Raw genomic sequence first — 18,354 nt, 5'->3', positions numbered from 1 at the left:
TAGATTCATAGCTCAACTTACTCTTTTGCCAGGGGAAAAAAAACATGTACTGATTTCTAAGGGCATCTGTAGTTTAAGGAATAACTATTGGCAAACTGTCTTATTTCTTTCATTTGCTGGAAGTTATCAGCCCCTTTGGAAGAGCAGCATGCACGCATTGCATCAGCTCTAGTGCTCATCTCTTGTAGCACAGCAGCATAAGCTACCATCAGTTGGTAGTTTTATCCATGTTACATATTAATGTGTAGTCTGTGTATCTATGGAAATGTATCTGATAAGTATATAGTGATATGCAGAGTGTAGTTATATATAAGTGGGTTTTTTATTGTAACAATCAAAAGTTTTAAGCTGTAGCATTTAACATTTCCTGCGTGTCTTATTTTCCCTCAACCATGGGCAAAAAAATGGGACAGACTGCAGGGGGCCACAAGCTGTTTCACTGAATTTGCAAAATTCAATAGAGGGACCCCATCACAGTCTTAAAACAGCAGTTGCAGAGTTTCTTTTGCTGGGTCCTTGTAATGCGATAATTCAGTTTCAGCCTGGAGAGGAGAAAAGTCTTGGTTCCATCTGATGACAATTTGCTGCAAGCCATCCCATCATTTACCTGATCTCCAGTCATCTGCTTGGTTATATTCTTTAATTAATCATCAAGCACATAGGAGATAAGAAGAAAACACTGATTGAGAACAAGTGAGCCAGTGTAACAGGGAAAATTCCCTATATGAAAGAATTAAAGTACAGAATTCAGGGCTCAGTAGTTGCTGCTTTCTACTTATTCCTTAACTCTGTGAGAGCTAGAGCCTATCACTGTGGAAGAGAAGCAGCTGTGTGTTATTCAGGCTTAGAAACCTTGTCTATTTAAAAGGCAATTCCAGATGCCTAAGGTTTTGTACTCTGCTTTGGATTTGGTTATGCCAAGCTAGGAACCATAAGTGGATAAGTGGATACCATAAGGTGACTTCTGCCCTCTTGATCAGCAAGGCTTCACCAGCCAGTGAAATGTAGGCATTGGCAGATAAAATTGAAGCCTGCATGAATGAAGACAGAATATTCATACCAACTCAGTATATTATTGCAATAGCATTGCTGTATTGACATATTCCCTGGTGCTATGCAAATATTTCATTCTCAGTACTTGTTTAATTTCCAGTTGAACTCTCAGCAAATCTTATTTTCCAGCCATCAGGCTGGCAGCTGATTTTTCCCATGAGGGGCACCAAAGACTATCCCATTTTCAATAGGCCTATTTGCTCTCAAATTTTCAATCTCTAGTTTAATAAATATGACATTTCATATCACTTTCTGCATTTAACAGTAAGTTCATTTTCCAGATGATAAAAGTATCCAGAGTAAAGCTCTTGCATACATAAGCCACTGTCTTCAGCTATGCTGTCCTGCTAAACAATAAGATATTAACTGTTGGTAAAGGAGAGAAGTTAAAGAATTCTTTGCACCTCTGCAGCAAGACTGACTTCTAAGTATCCTGCACTTGCATCAGGGTAGTATCAATTAGGCTTGCATATTGAGAAATGCCACGGAACATGTTCCTGTTTCACTGGTGAAACCTTTTGAAAGCAGAAGAGTAGTGCCCATAGCTCCTAGTGTCCATGAAATAACTGCACAGCAGTTCCCTGCAGTATGCAGCTCTCACTGTATGTCAGCTTGGCTGGTGTCTGGAGTCCCACTCAGGCTGACATTCAGCTGCCGTGAATGCACTTAATGAGTTGTGATACCTACAGAAGCATCATGTGCTTTGCTTTGTTTCCATCTTTGGAGACAAAACACCTGAAGGGTCTTATTTCAAGCCTGAGAGACAGTAAATTGCATTTAGGGCCTGATGGGACATGAGCTTTAATTTTTTGATGATTTAGGCAGCTTCACTGTAGCCAGAGGGTGTGCAAAGAAGTGTTTAAAAATAGAATTTGCCACAAGCAGTATACATGAACATACTTTCAGAAAGACTGTCGTTCTTTTTTTTTCCCCTTTCCTAAAGAAAATAAGGTCAGTTACCACTACAATTGTGTATCAATATCAGATGTCACATACCAAGAAAACGCAGGAATACAGGTATTCATGTCCTCACCTTCATAAACTTGAGCAGACAGCATGAGAATGTTTCTGTGTACACATGTAAGGTAACGATCAACCTGGAGTACAGCAAAGTGATTTGCAAGTTCTGACCAATGCAAGAGACTATCAAGGCTTTTAATCTGTTCTTACTCTTTCACTCTCATTTAAAAGGCCTTTAGCCAAGTATCTGTCACCTCATCCCCATGATTTAAAGTGATTCAGATGCTGGAAAGGGGAGCAAGAAAAAATACTTGTTTGTATTTCCTTGTGACTGATGCCACAGTTTTATTCTGCATTGAGAGACAGTTGCTACCCAGTTATTATCACGTATATAGCTTTTGGCTATATACATTCCAGGCTGCTAATGCTAATTGTGAGCTAATTCTTAGTTCACAAGTGAAAGAAAGCATTTTCAGAACAAAGTGGTGATTTTTGAGGTCCTTAATTTAGGCATTTATACCTCTGCTTTACACCTAACTGTATGCAATACTGAAAGCTTCCCACTTGCCCATCTCAACTTTTATATAGATGACTGACAGCAGACATTCAGAAGATGGTCCATCAAGTTTAAGTTGGGAATTGGAGCTGGTGGGGTGAAATATAAGAGTATACTGAAGGGAGAGCCAAAGGTGTAGTCTTTGTGCAGTGGCAGTACAGGAGAGTCCAGCAGCTGAACAAGCAGTTCATAGCATCAGGGTCTGAAAAGGACGAGCCGTACTTCGATTGCCTTGGCCTTTCAGATACTCTACGTATTTCCTGCAAAAGGAGAATGCTGTACGACACCCACTTGTAAACCTCATTAATCTCTTCTACCTGGAGGATTTGGCTACTATAGCATATCTACCTTACTCGAAGAAACAGCTTAGCCATACCAAGGAAAACAGGATTCATCATGATGATTTCTTTCATGTAAACAATGAAATCTGAGTCTATCAGTGTTTGTGTGCTCACAGGATAACATTGCACAGACTACTCTATAGAAATCAAGAATTTCAGTTCTGGATCAGAAAGGTAATGTGACTTCTGATAGCAGTAATGCTTTTTGGGTTTTGAGATGCTTGTGTTTGAACAAACATGGCCAGGGACATAAGCTAGAGTTCTGCAGCTTTGCAGTTCTAGCACATCAGTTAACCTAACTAGAATTTAGAAATGGAAGATTGCTAAAGAGCCAACTTTCTTAAAGTTGTTTGTGTTACATTAACCAGGGCAAGCCTCTGTTATTTTCTAAAGCTGACCAAGGTTATATGATTTTTGTGTGTTTTGTTTGGGTTTTTGTAGGAAGTCTGACTATGGACTGTGACTTTAGAGTTTGAATAGTAATGGATATTTTTCAATGCATCACACCATATCAGATTGTAAATTACTACTGCCTATCCTCACCCCCCTTCCACCCAATTTAAAGCAGTTGTACTGTAGAGTACCTTGTGCAGTTCTTCCTTCCCTGTCCAAGGTCATGTTTACAGCTCCTCCTCAACAGGAGATTTTCCCCAAATATCTCCTTTTCTGCTTGTGAGAATAACAAACTGCCCCTGTGTAGTGCTGAAGAGCTTCAGACTCAGTAGCTACTGCAGCATATATCTCCATTGTGGGTATTTGTTGCTTGCTTTCAGGAATATTTCTTTATAACAAAGAGCATAGGCATGGCTAGCAATTGGGTTTAAGAAACAATACAAACTGCATTTTCTTCAGAACTGAAGCACTATATAACATTATTTAGCCTTTTGTGTAGTTTTTCCTCACAAGTTTAAAGGTAAATGAAGGGAAACAGGCGTAGGAACCATGTTTTGCTGTCACTATATATACCTGTGACCTGTCGCAGATCAAAAAGCAGCCAAAAGTGTAAACCATTGCAAAGGCCACTGGATCTGTGTTCAAGGTCCATTCATTTTTTCTTTTCTGTTGGGCTGTCTTTATTTTACATTTGTGCATTGCTTTATCATCAAAGGTTACAACTGGGCTTTATTAGAGTCATGGGACAATAGGACTGAGAGGCAGCAGAATCCACAGGAGGAATGTCACAACAAGAAGCTGATCCCTTTCAGAGGATACAACCTCAGCTGCCAGCAGTGCCAGTATCCAGAATTCCCTGGATGACTGAGTTCAGTGTCATTATCTCTCATGAGCGTACAAAAAAAGGCAATAAATAAAGAGGGACAGACTTCCCCCATACCCCCCACTCTTACTTCATCAATTACTTCTTTACAGTGTCACTGTATTTAGGAGATTGCATAAATCCTATCTAGGATATACACATTTTAAATACAGCATGAACTTTTGGGACTAAATCCACTTTCTTTTGACTTCACTGTCATACCCTATATAGATGCCAAGATGCTTTTAGAGTAATACCACTCATCCAGTGAATGAGTTTGTTTTCACTGCTTTGATTTTGCTTGTCTCTGAACTCCCAGATTGTTTTTTTTATCTTCAGGCTGCCAGCACACAAATAACAACTGGAAAATCACATACTGGCAGTCACTCAGAAAGCTTTTTACCTTTCCACTATCAAGTTTAGCTCTTGTTTCAATAAAAATTACTTCAGATGCAAGTGGAAGCATTGCTGCCTGCTCAGGAAGATTCTGGGCCTTAGAACTTTATAAAATCCTCACGAGGGCCTTGTCCCATCCGTGGTACTGCACTGAGCCTTTGTCCCGGAACAAAGCTTTTCTGTTTGCTTCAGTGAGGTGGAGACTAATGTCTCCTTCGTGATTGTTCAGGTTTTACACAAAGAGTCTATTCTGCCTTAGTGGCCTGGAGCAAGCAGAAAAGGAAGGGTCAAAAACTCACTGCAGCATGTTTCTGCTCAAATCCTAATCACAGTAGGAAGCAGCAAGAGATGGAGAAGACTCAGGACAGAAGAAAATGATGAAGTTGTGAAGTCCACAGTTTTCAAAGAGAGCCTAGGAATCTGTTAGCTTTGGTTTGTTTGAGCTTTTTAAATGTGAAGCTGCACCCAGTAAAATATCCTGCTTTCTGTAAAAAATAAAGCAGCATAATTCAATGAGGAGATATAATGACTACCTTAATTTAGTGACCCAACCCAGCCTGAAAAATACCACCTGAGTACTGTCAGCTCAGAGGAGAGCAGATGTGGAATCATGTTAATGCTAGCAGAGAGTGAGCTTATTATTGTGCAAGTGTTGGACCTAGCTTTATTTCTGAAGAATCTTGAGTTCCATCACTGAACTATAAGGAAAGCTGGGGGAGGTGGTGGGAGACTTGGGTCTGTAGCAAGGGGTTATTTCGAGAGATGTGAAGTTTGGAGTTTTCCCCACAGGCAGGATCTGGTTTCTTTTGCTCCCCCTGCTGCTTGACAGATTTTATGACTGCTGTTTCTAGCATTTCACCACCTTTGCAGCACACAAAGTTCACAGAAATCTATACTGACTTGTGTGTGCCTGAGGGATAACTGCTATAAGAGAACGCCCTGGTGAGTCAAGTCATCAGCATTATGATAAACCACTTTCAAATACAGCTGCCACCTGACATTTCTTCTGCACACAGATCCAGGGCTTTTTGCTTCATAAGATCACAGGAGTGCCAGGCTAGAAGGGCCTTGGGAGTTCATGAGGTCCAGCCTCTGGATCTGAGCAGAGTCAGCTGTGAGGTCAGGGCAGGTTCCCTGGGGCTTCGGCCAGTCTAGTCTAGAAAACCTTATATTTCCCACACAAGAAAAGGACCCACCTTCTGCCCACTTGAGAATTACAGGACATGTGAGCACAATCATTGTGATATATCCCAACAGAGCATCATGGAATCTTCAATGCCTCCATTTGGGCAATTTTTTTTTTTTTTTTTTTGTCTTAAAAGCTGTATATCAAGAACTCCTCAAAACTGGAATTCTTTATTGCACACTTCAAAGGGCAAAATCATATGACTGATGTTCTTCCTTATTAACAGAAGTTATGTGCTTAGCTGATACTATCACAAAGATGCATGGTGTAGTTTAAAGCTAAGATGGGTAAGAAGGTGTAAAGCAGATTTTCTCTGCCCTCACTGGGCATTATGTAGCGTAAGTAGGAATAGAGAGATCACGAATACAGCGTATGTTAAAATAGTTAAGATGAAATCACCAATAGATACACAGAAGAATATTCTGCAAGTAGAACAGCTCTCTTGGACAGCCATATTTCTGCAAACATTGCAAGCTCAACAAATAGTAGAAAACATCCGCTGAGAGTTGTTTTGCAGGAGAAAAATATAAACTGCATTTCATCACAGGAACAGGTTTAACAGGTTAACTGTATGCTTCCCCATGGTAAAATACTATTATTTCAGTCTCATTTCAAGCTGGTATATGTGCAATCTATTTTAGATTCTGTAGCTTCTTTCTGAGGAACATAGCACCATATCACATCTTTGTCATTTGTCATCAGGCGTTGCTGCTTCTAACTGGAGACTGCACTGAAGTCTAGAAATACTGTACTGCTATTCATAGCTCACTGGAATATTCTTTTGTGCCTTATATTTATCAATGAAAGTCCTGAAAGACAGGCAGCTTTCCACAAATGCTGAAAAGCAAATCAGTCTAGCACCCTGCAGATTACTATACACATGACAATAGCCTTTGTTAGCCTAATGTATTATAATGCATTACATAGTGGGTCTCTGAGGTTTAGTAATCCCTGTCAGCAACCAGAATAAATGGGAATAGTTTCTAGGAGCCTATGAAAAGACTGTTAGTTTTCAAGAACTACTAGCATTCAAACTCACACATGCAGCAACTGAAACAAAATCTCATGAACAGTCTTTAATTGCAATCATTTGTGAAAGTCAAATGCCTAAAATGTACTTCCCCTACTGAAGCAAAGATTTGTGCATTCTCTCAGGCTTGTCGATAGTAGAAGTTCTTGATGTGTAACCTTTTAATATGCTTAGACACTGGATTTGCTAGCTAAGAATAGCAAGGTCCCACATGAAAGTAAGCACACCTACTTATGGATAGCATTTATGCTCTTTTTTGCTCTTTGACTTTTAATGCAGAACTGCATTTAAAAAGCCCTGTAATACACATTGTATGCACAGCATAACGCTGCATCGGATGAAGGTGCACTGCAGTTACTGAACTCCTGAATTTGTAACTGCCAGCAGCTCAGACCATACAGGCCAGGAAGCGCGTCTCTTACTCTGCACCTGCCCTGCTCCTTGTACTCTTCCCTGAGGCAATGCACGGCAACCTTTAGCAGGGAGACAGGGGCTTTGATCTGCTCTGGCACAGCTGTGCTGATTATCTTATGGTGCCATAAATTACTGACATATTTAGTCAAGTAGCAACAGGACAAGGGGGAATGGCTGTAAGTTGTCAGAGGGGACATTTATATTAGACATAAGGAGGAGGTTCTTCACTGTGAGGATGGCGAGGCACTGGCACAGGTCACTCAGAGAAGCTGTGGCTGCCCCATCCCTGGCAATGTTCAAGGCCAAGTTGAAGCGACCTGATCTAGTTAAAGGTGTCCCTGCCTGTGACAGGTTGGAACTGGATGGTCTTCAAGGTCCTTTCTTACCCAAAGCTTTCTAGGATTCTTTGAAGTCTTTCAAATTGTACTACGTAGATCAGGTAAAGACATACTACCAAACAGCACAGCCCTTCAGATCAGTTCAAATAATTAAAACACTTTTAGAAATGCTTTAGTATACTGTTGTTTACGCAGAGATAACACCACCATAATATTACTGTCTTTACTCAGGCCTGTATATTCTCTGTATCATTCCACTGTCGTGTTTAGATCTTTTTCTTGTATTTTTAAAGCACTCAACATTGTTCACTTAAAAGTCTGGTTAAATGATCAAAGGCTTTAGCAAATTTATCCTTCAATATCGTGCTGCACTTCTACCCTAAGACAGAAGAGAATCAAATCAACTCTTGCTACAATTTCACAAGCAAGATCCTTACCCCCAGAGCATTAAAACGCCTCAGCAGAGCTGCCAAGTACAATCTTCATTACTGTGCAAAGCCATTGCAGCCATCTGCAACCTGAAGCTGCAGTACCATTATGAACGTGTGTTGCTAGCCTGTACAGAAGCTTTTACTCTTTCATCTTCACCTCTTGATTAGATTAAATGAGGGTAGAACTGTAACCTTACCCAAGCCTATTTATGCCATTTTTAACCGTGCAGACATGCAGAAAGTTGTAAGGGGGAGGGGGAAGATGTGTTTAGCTAGAGATGAAGACATACTGTGGGTAAACATTTCCTAAAATTCTTGACATTAGCAGCACTTACTCCAAGTAAGATCCAGTAGATTGCATCTTGAATTCTGTATGCCATTCTCTCTGTTTCACCATGCTACTTGCATCATTTCATCTGTTACCATCTGCTCTGGTCTCCTTTCTTACCAGTTTTCACCTTCGCAAGCACTATAGAGACCACTCAGTATCACAAAAAAAGCTAAGACTTCATCCTATTTCCACTATGCTTTATCTGTAATAAAATCAGCAGCCAAAATATCTTTTCCTCCTTTGCATCTTTAGTGGCACTGTTTTCCTGAAGTAGAACTTATTTTTCCCACACACACTACATTTTGAATTTGTCTTTGAAGTAATAGAGAAATTTCCCATGTTATAAGCGCTCTAGAAGTTAAATTGCATAGGACTTGCATGACACAAAGCATTCATTTCTTTTCTGGAGGCTTTGCTCCCTGTGGGCAATCAGTATATCATCTGCTCGCAAGATGACAGAGAGGAATCTCTTATCAAAATGAAACTAATTATCAACATTGCAACCAAAAAAAGATGGAAACATGCTGAGACAGAAATAGAAGGTCCTTCTGCTGCCATGCCTCACCTCTTCAAACTGCTGATTCTTCAGCTTAGCAGTCACTGTTATCTTTCCTCACCAGCTGCTGTATAAGAAGTGCTTCTTGAAGCCATTTATCAGCACTGACTCTACTGATCAGGGGGGTGGGGAGCGGGGAAGACTGCAGTTTGCAGCAGCTGAGGAGGAATGACTGCATACCACCTGGGTATAAGTCATTACCCGTGATTTGCAAATAGACCTTCTTCCCGTAGTAGCTGGATGGAGGTTGACTCTGTTCTTATTAAGGCCACAAACTAACTTCAGAGAGAACAAGGTTGAGAACAATGCTTTTGGTCATTTAGTTGCGTGCATGTCTAACCATATTAGAATACTCTGTCAGAAGGAAAAGACTGCTCTGTTTGCCTTTGCTAGCAGTGGTCAGACTCCACTGTTAGCATAGATGCATGGACTCTTGCAGCAGCCCTAACTATACTGCTCAGTAGGATGCTAATGGCACTGTGCAGGACAAGAAGCATAAAGGTCTTTGCTTTTATGAAGGCAGCAAATTATAATTGAAGAGTAAACATCTTTGTGTCTTATTTTCTTTATTGGACTTTAAAGAAAGATTTGACAAAATATGCCCTGCTTTGTTGCTGTATGGTTACTTTTTAGTAACTGGATTATCAACTGGACAACCCCTGTTCTGGATTGTCCCCTCTGCTTCCATTGTACCCAGTACAAGTAATTTGGCAGGGAGAGAGAAGTGTTGGCTAAAGCAGAAAAGAATCCATGTACAGCTCATTTGTCTTCTGCTCTTACCTTCTTCCACTTACTGTTCCCTGTATGGGTGATGAAGATACACTGCAAGACAGCATCAAATTAATCAAGTAAAACATTCAGTTGTGAAAAATAATGTGTCTTCTACCATAAGAAGCAGAGAAGAAAACTGAAGATGAACCTTTTTGTGGGAAGGTGACATGTCTTGTTCTGACTGCACAGGTGGTCAGAACATGAGACCTCCCATGGGCCACTTAGTCACAAGCCATGGGAAGCTTGTGCATCTGTGTACTTGTAGGCTAAACCGAGAGGGCTCTCTGTGGCATACGAAGAATGAGAGTGCAATCCCAGCTGTCTTGGAGGTGGTAGGAATTCAAAGGCTAGGTTTAAAAGTTGTCTGAACATGCAGGGATGTGACAACTGGATAAAAAGAGAAAAGCTAGATACTACAATACTAACTTGTAAGCTAAATTATAACAGAGTGGTTACAGAGTCTTACTATTTTACAGCCATTGCACATACTTCACCTATTACGTCAGTCTGTAACCTGGCAAGAGGAGGGCCAGATCATTTAAGGTTCCAAGTTTTGTTCTATTCAGTCAGCAGACTTCCCTAACATCTGCTCTACTGGGAGATTAACAGGGAAAAATTACCTTTTTAACTGCAAAACCAAGTTAAATAACAAAATAGTTGTACTTGAAAGGATGTCAGGTACCCCTTCTGACAGGAAGAACCTTGCAGGGGCTGTCAACACTGTTCTTCAGTGAGTGCCTTGAAGTGAAGCTGGACCTGCCAGCTGTCAGCAGCCCCCTTAGCTCTGACTGGAGCCCTGTGTCAGAACTGACCAAAATATTAAACAACATATTCTACTGCTGTACTATTTATTGCGGGGTTGTTACGGATGTTTTCCTTTCATATATGGACTAAACAGCACACTCTTTAATAAAAATAACAAGACTTAATGGATTTGTGGCTGGAGCGACTGTGTCTGCAGGACACCTTTGCCTTGCTAATCAGGTGTGTTACATACCAACAGTACTAGTATCAGCAGTGCATTTAAACCCTAGTCTTAGATTTAGGTTGGATCTCTCAGTCTTGGAGTACTTCAAATCTTTAGTTACATTTGCTAATCTGTTTTGGAATATGGATGTCTTAACCAGGGCAAGTACTATAAAAATCAAGCTTCTTACTGTTTTTGTAACACTTAGACCATTCAAGTACAACCGTTTGCATGCACCATGAAAATTCTTTGTATATGCATCAGTCTTGGTATGTGAGAACACGGAGAGTAGGAGTTGCTTCTGAAATTAACATGCCATCTTATGTACACTTGTATACTCTGTGTATTTGAATGCAAGCTGATTATAAATATATGTGTATTTATCATCAGTAGTTATCTACCCACCAGTAAACAAATGTTTTAAACCAGGAATGCCTATCTTTTTTGTGCTTCCCTTCTGAAATATAAGTATTGCTTCATTTTGTTCTTCCTAGCTCTGTTTTGTGATGTTTTGGACACCAAACGTGTCAGAGAAGATTTTAGTTGACATAATCGGAGTTGACTTCGCTTTTGCAGAGCTGTGTGTTGTTCCTTTGCGCATCTTCTCCTTCTTTCCAATTCCAGGTAAAAAACAAGAAAATAAGAACTCTATAACCTGAAAATCAAACCAGCTGTGAGGCATGGTTATAGATTCTGGCATGGCTGTACTTACAAGAGTGGCTAAATGCATACCTAACATAAGTAACAGCATTTTTATTGAAACCAAGAGACCACAACCATTTACATTCATAGTCCAGATAAATGTTGCAGTAAGAGCAGTCTGTCATTAGGCAGATTTCTGACTGTCAAAGTGAAGCCTACATTTTGTCTGTTGTAGCTGACCAAGAACACACACATGAATGTCAATAACGACATGTATGCCAAGACTGAAATTAACTATTTGGAATAGCATCTAGGACCACCTCCACAGTATCATCACCTCCATTAGTCTCCCGTCAGCTGCCAGACTTAGTGACTTTTTCAGATATCATCAGAGCATAAACAATGTAGAATAAAAGTTAATGCCCCAAGTCAGGAGAGAGGCAAGCTTGACAGAAGTAATCAAAATTTTTCCCCTCAAAAAAATTCTAACTTCCATAATTAAATGCTACATCATGTAGTGTTTTCTGCTTATATGACAAGGCAGTTTTGTAATAAGGTAAACTACAAACATAAGAACAAGTACATGTAGATACCTTTTTTGTGTGTGTGTGCCTAGCTGTTATACCCTGTACCACATAGGAATTAGGTAGAAAATTTTCCTTGGTATGATTTCTCTTTAGGAAAGGGGATAGGTTTTTTTAGTGAAGAAAACAGAATAGACCATCTAATAAATTAGTTGAAGAGAGCAGCTCTTAGGAAGGATTGCTGTCTGTAACTCCCCCCCTTTTTTTTTTTCATTTTCAAAAATCAGGAACATCAGGAAGAACTTCTTTACTGTGAGAGTGACAGAGCACTGGAACAGGTTGCCCAGGGGGGTTGTGGAGTCTCCTATGTTGGAGATATTCAAGGCCCGCCTGGACAAGTTCCTGTGTGATGTACTCTAGGTTACCCTGCTCTTGCAGGGGGGTTGGACTGGATGATCTTTCGAGGTCCCTTTCAACCCTTGGGATTCTGTAATTCTGTGATACTGAAGCAATTTGGATACAAGATCTTCATTTCTAGTAGGGTTTCCCAGCGTGCAAAGTTACCAGACACATGTTTCCCCGTGGTTATTTCTGAACAGTGCTCTTTGCATGAAAAAGCTTCATATGAGATAACTGACTTTTTACTCCTTCTGCTTCCTTTCTCCCCATTCCTTCTCCTTCCCCTGTTTACAAACAGTGACTGTCAGAGCACACTTGACGGGTTGGCTGATGACTCTGAAGAAGACATTTGTGCTGGCACCCAGCTCAGTGCTGCGGATTATCGTCCTCATCGCTAGTCTCATTGTGCTGCCTTACTTGGGGTAAATCATTATTTTGCACAGAGCTGATAGGTTTGCTTTCCTCTTCATTCCTGTTCACTGTCATTTGATAACTGAATTTGCATAGTTCAGAACATTTTGCCCCAATACTAACTATAATATAAAGCCTGAATAGTGTCAATATCTGGAAAAGGAACGTTTACAAATTCACAAGTGTGATTGCTCTAGGCAGGCATGATAGTGATGTTCCTTTTGAAAAATTACACAGATGTCAAAGAGGCAGAATCATGTCCTAAGGGGAATTTATTTCCTTGCTATTAAGTGCACTGTTAATAAAGCTAATGGAAGAATACCTTGTTTATAAGTTGAATAATCTGTTCTACAGCACTCTGTACAAGACGTCAAATTCTTAGTCCATAATTTGATTCAGAATGTGGTTCTTTTACTAAACAGTGAAGTCATTAAGAAACAAAAAAGATCTTTAAAATGCCATTTATTCTCTTTGCCTGTTTATTATGTCTGAAATAAATATTTCTAACAACAAATTGGTTCTATATGGGAAAATATAATGACAAATCACGTATTCTCACATAACCATGACTACTTTCTTTTTATGGCACTCACAGAGTTCATGGAGCCACTCTTGGAGTAGGATCCCTTCTAGCTGGTTTTGTAGGAGAATCAACCATGGTTGCAATAGCAGCCTGTTACGTCTATCGGAAACAGGTAAGAATAAGACTCTGCAGGATAGAGTGAAAGCAGTTGGTGAATATAGTGGATTTTAGTTCAGATTAAGAGTTCACTTTTGAAATGTAGCTCCCCACTATTCCCACTTACTGAATTTGATTTGCTTACTGGTGCTTTCTCAAGAGTGTGCAACTTAGGAGCTCTTTGGGTTGAAATAAAACTGAAAGGTTTCCTCCAGCTGCTAGTGGGCATTTAGGCCATGGGATGAGGCCATGGCACATGCTGACCTGAAGTTAACCTCTTGCTCCTCTTGGATATAATGGATAACATGTACTTACCACCACTTATTTTGTGCTGTAGATCAGCTACTGCAATACAACATAGCTTTTTTATGTAGATGTAGGAGCTACTCATCCAAGCTTATCATATGTATCTGTACATGCATATATGATTTAGTGGTGGACTTGGCAGTCCTGAGGTAAGGGTTGGACTTGATGATCTTAAAGGTCTTCTTCAACCTAGTTGGTTCCATGATTCTATGTGTGTGTATATATATGTATACTTTTATTTCTTTATAAAACCAGCACTGCTGGAAATGGACAAAAACTACAGTTGCTTAGGGTTTTTTGCCATCTAAACAAGTGGCTGAAAACCAGAAACACTCTTGCAGCAGTAGAGGATAGGAGCTTACAAATACTGAAATAAGTGAGATTTTCTCATAAGCATATTTTACTTATTTCACACAATACAAAGCAGTAGTGATACATGAGTTTCAAGGAATATTTCATTAAATGAAGGCAAACACGGGACAAATGTCAGCTGGGTGACTGGGTATATCGCACTACCTGCATGTTGTATCTTTCCAGTTATGTGTTCGAGTCACTGTGTAGGTGTCATGGTTTAAGCCCAGCCATAACTCAGAACCACACAGACACTCTTACTCCTCCACTTTCCTCCCCCGCTGCTCCCGGAGAGATGGGGAGGAGAATTGAAAGAATGTAACTCCCACAGGTTAAGAACAGTCCAGTAACTAAGGTATAACACAAACCACTGCTGCTACCACCAATAATAATGATGATAAGGGAAGTAACGAGGGAAGAGAATACAACTGCTCATCACCTGCCGACCAATACCCAGCCCGACCGAGCAGTGATCTAACCCTTCTGGGTAACCGGCCCCAGTTTATATAGTCGGCATGACGTGCTGTGGTATGGAATACCCCTTTGGCTAGTTTGGGTCAGGTGTCCTGTCTCTGCTTCCTCCCGGCTTCCCCTCCTCCCTGGCAGAGCATGAGACTCAGAAAGGCCTTGGTCAGACAAAACATTACTGAGCAGCAACTAAAAACATCGGTGTTATCAGTGTTGTTACCAGGCCAAAAGTCAAAAACACAGCACTGCACCAGCTACTAAGAAGGAGAAAAAAATACTGCTACTGCTGAATCCAGAACAGTAGGGTACCAGGTCCAACTCCAAGCAGAAATGGCATGGTGTATACAGCGTTCCATAGTGCAGAAGGACTCTGTGGATGGGAGCAGAAAATATAACCTATGCATTTACTTTTTTTCATTGTTAATTAGACTTCATATTAAGGGTTAAGATGCCAATTGATTCTTTTCTTAGCAAAAATATACAGAAGATGGAATATCTAAAAGCTTTGTGTTGAAATAAACTAAACCCAGTTTTGATATGCATTAACAGTCTGCGGGACATGGCAGTAGACCAAAGTGTACAAAGTTCATAAGAATATAGAAGTAGTTGATCTCTGTCATGATTAGTCTGTCATGCTCTTCCTCAGAACCAAAGAATAAAACCTGTAGACACTGAAATGGCTGTTCTTGGCCTATGGTTGCACAACAACCTCCTCGTCTCTTGTTTCAGTAGTAGCTTGTAGAGTATTTCTGGCCAGGGACATGATGCTTAATTTTTTGCAGTGATGAGTGCAGGCAGTAGTAATAATAACTGTACTAACCTAATTTATTCCCTTAGCAGAATTAGTATGTAACTGACAGCATTGTCTCAACAGCCAGTATGACAATGGCAGAGCCAACTGATACCTGTATACAACTTGTTTTCACCTACAGTGGTAATAAGTGGGCAGTGTTTCAGAGCTGCAAATTAAGTGCTGTGTAGACACCTCTGAAATTTTGAATCTCTGATATGCCCAACTCAGCTGAATCAATTATACGTGGGGGGGAATTTTTGTCAGCTATACAAGTGTTTTCTGTAAAACTAGTCAGCCTGCTGAGAAACGGGTAATAAAGAACAGATGCTTCAATGTTTTTTGTAGTGGAGCTGAATGCTTCTTAGCTTTACTAATCCAGGACATCCTGGATGAATCATAGGACTTTTGAATGCCCTCCTGCTAGCCAAAAATATTCTAATATTCCTTGGCCTTGATAGGGTGGGGATAACACTGGATCAGCAATACCAAGAAAAGCCAGAGTGATCACATCTTGTAAAATTCCTGAAGTTTTGACATTTGAGCAACTAGGTTGGCACCTCTGTCTCCCCCCTAGCGCAGCTTATCTTCTCTCATGTTTTTATTTTGTTTTGGGTTTTTTTGTTTTTATTTTAATAAAAAGTCTGTGATGTAAAAGATTCCAGATGCTCTCTTCCCTCTAGTCATGCTGAAGCCTGTTTTGGCTGTCATTTAGCATAAGAAATGCCTCTATTATTGCATTTATGTTTGAAAGGAGAAAGCTGAGCCCCAGAAGGTTATGGAAACTTCCTAAGTTAGCCAAGTTATTAGTGACAAGCCACAGCTATGACACAAATATTCTAGCTTTTAATAACATACTATAAAAAAAATTAAAAATCATTACCACCTCACTTCTCCCAGTACCAAAAGTCCATAGGACTGTGTTCATGCAGAACTTACTGATAGGTTTCTGAATGCTTGTTTCAATCTAGAAAAAGAAGCGGAATGAGAATGAAACAGCCACAGAAGGTGAAGACTCTGCAATGACCGACATGCCTCACACAGAGGAAATGACAGACATCGTAGAAATGAGAGAAGAGAATGAATAAAAAATGGGATGCAATTGTTCTCTGCAGGGACGATTGGAGTGACACTTCAGCATCTTGTCGTCTCTCATACTTTTTGTTTGTTTGTTTTTATTTTTGTAATAAAGAGGCCTTGATTTAAAAGGTTTCAGATAAATTCTCTAGCATACTGAGTATGCTCTCACTGATGAGGGACCTAAAAAGAGGTCTTTGCTTTTTTTCTTTTTTTCCAATTGAATCTGTTTTTTCACTCCATGCAACCATAAAAGATACAATTGCATCACTGTAGAGTCTTCCTTATGCATCCACCTTCTCTGGACAATCTGCATTTGTCAACCAAAGCCCTGCTTTCTGTGCCTGTGTGTGTGTGCGTGCATGTGCTTGCACGCTCACACACACACGCGGGGCACTGGCTCAGTGCTACTGCCAGAATCCTGCTCCCTCCCCTCTTTGCTTTTCCTTCCTTTTCTTTATGAGAAATGCAAAGGAAAAGAAGTTTGGAATACAGAGCTTTATTTTACTTGCTTGAAAATGACTTTGCTACATAAACTAATATACTATGGTAAACTATATCTTTTTGTTTGGCTTCATCACTAGAGCTTATACTGCACAGGGTACAAGACAGGGAGGAACATGTAAGTCTCCACATACAAAGTGGAGAAAAACAGGTTCTTTTCTCATGTTAAAAAAGTGTGTGGATGTCTATATACACACACAGGTACATAAACAGAGACATACATATATATATTTATATATATATATATATGCATACAATAAATAAAATGCACACAGGACAAGAACTCTATTTAGCTTTCATTCCATCAGAAAGATAATAGTCTTTTGACAAATGTAAACATTTAATTCAGAATTTTCTTGAATCATTAAGCCCCATTTTACGTATCATTTTCTTTAGAAAAAAAGACATGCACTTTCCTCTTGTGAAGAGGGTGATGCCAACTGATAGACTTTGACTGTATCTGAATTAAAAAGAAATAAATATTCACAAGCTTTACCAAAGTTCTTGTCCACTGATTTAACTTTAATGTTGAAAGGTTGATTTGCTCTACTTACTTGTGGTGCCTGTATATTTAAAAAGAAAGATCAGATAGTGTTTGCAGGATACCATGGTATATCATGTTACTACTCATAGCTCCATGAATTTTTTTATATAGAGATGTACACATACACACACTGTGTTTATGTACATCTACTTTACACACACACATCTATGTATACTTTGCTATTATATATTTAGCTATGCAGTAGATCAAAATCTGTATGGTGAAGCTCAAGTACTGATGGTCCTCCAGGTCATTAATTAGGGACTGTGATCATATGTTAGTTCTCAAGGCAAGAGTTGTGTGGAAGTGGGAAGCTGCTCACACCAGTCAGCAAGTGCTGTACTTGGGGAAGACGGCAGACGCTGTGTGGTTGTGCTTGAAGTGGGCCTTAAATCACAGAGCATGAAGTCGGGTGGGTGACTTGCATCAGGTAGAAGTGAAACATATATAAAATGTGACCAGACCAGAGAGGGTTTGGGTGCCACTGATAATGGCTGCAGCAGCAGCACATATTTCTGTGTACTTCTGTGTTTGGCTGCAGGGCAGCGTTCGTTTCTGGTTTGTAGTAGCTCGAGTTCTTTCAGATTTAATCATGGCACAGTCTGGAAATCATTATCCTTCAGGCTATATCCATAAATCAGTTAATTTAAACCTTATTTAGTCAAAGTATATTTTTCTAAGTTGTGGAAATTATTATTTAATTGTGGACAAATTCCATTTCTAGATTTATTTGCCAGGTAGTCCCAGCACTCAGAGAACTGATCAAAACTAAACGTTACTTTAAATGTTATATCAATATATGTGTATGTGGACATACACATGTGTATAAATATATATATTGTATATTATGTACATTTATTTTAAGCTACAATACATTTCCTATTTTTCGAAGTTCAGCTAAAAATATCTCTAAAAAAGCTACAGAGTTGGCTAGTTATGGCCATCCAGTTACAGCCATCATGAAAGGCATTGTATCAATGAACTTTACATTTTATTGTAAACATTTGTACCAGTTTGTTACATGTACACATGCAATAAGGAAAAAAAAGTAGAAATTAGTGTGCTGAATGACAG

The 18,354-nt window shown here is 39.7% G+C and overlaps 1 protein-coding gene across 1 annotated transcript in view; it reads left to right on the top strand.

Annotated features, from left to right (window-relative positions):
* The window catches only part of ANKH (ANKH inorganic pyrophosphate transport regulator), a 96,570-nt gene extending 79,334 nt beyond the window's left edge, over positions 1 to 17,236 (top strand). The window contains exons 9-12 of the mRNA XM_034063954.1: positions 11,080 to 11,209; positions 12,449 to 12,572; positions 13,157 to 13,256; positions 16,127 to 17,236. Coding sequence (XP_033919845.1) covers positions 11,080 to 11,209; positions 12,449 to 12,572; positions 13,157 to 13,256; positions 16,127 to 16,243 — 471 coding nt within the window. The 3' untranslated portion in view covers positions 16,244 to 17,236. The remainder of the gene's footprint in view (positions 1 to 11,079; positions 11,210 to 12,448; positions 12,573 to 13,156; positions 13,257 to 16,126) is intronic.
* Positions 17,237 to 18,354: the final 1,118 nt, after the last annotated feature.

The sequence above is a fragment of the Melopsittacus undulatus genome, chromosome 1 (genome assembly GCF_012275295.1).
Source record: "Melopsittacus undulatus isolate bMelUnd1 chromosome 1, bMelUnd1.mat.Z, whole genome shotgun sequence".
NCBI lineage: Eukaryota > Metazoa > Chordata > Aves > Psittaciformes > Psittaculidae > Melopsittacus > Melopsittacus undulatus.
Note: the sequence above shows the minus strand (reverse complement) of the source record. Positions and strands in the feature narration are given on the sequence as shown.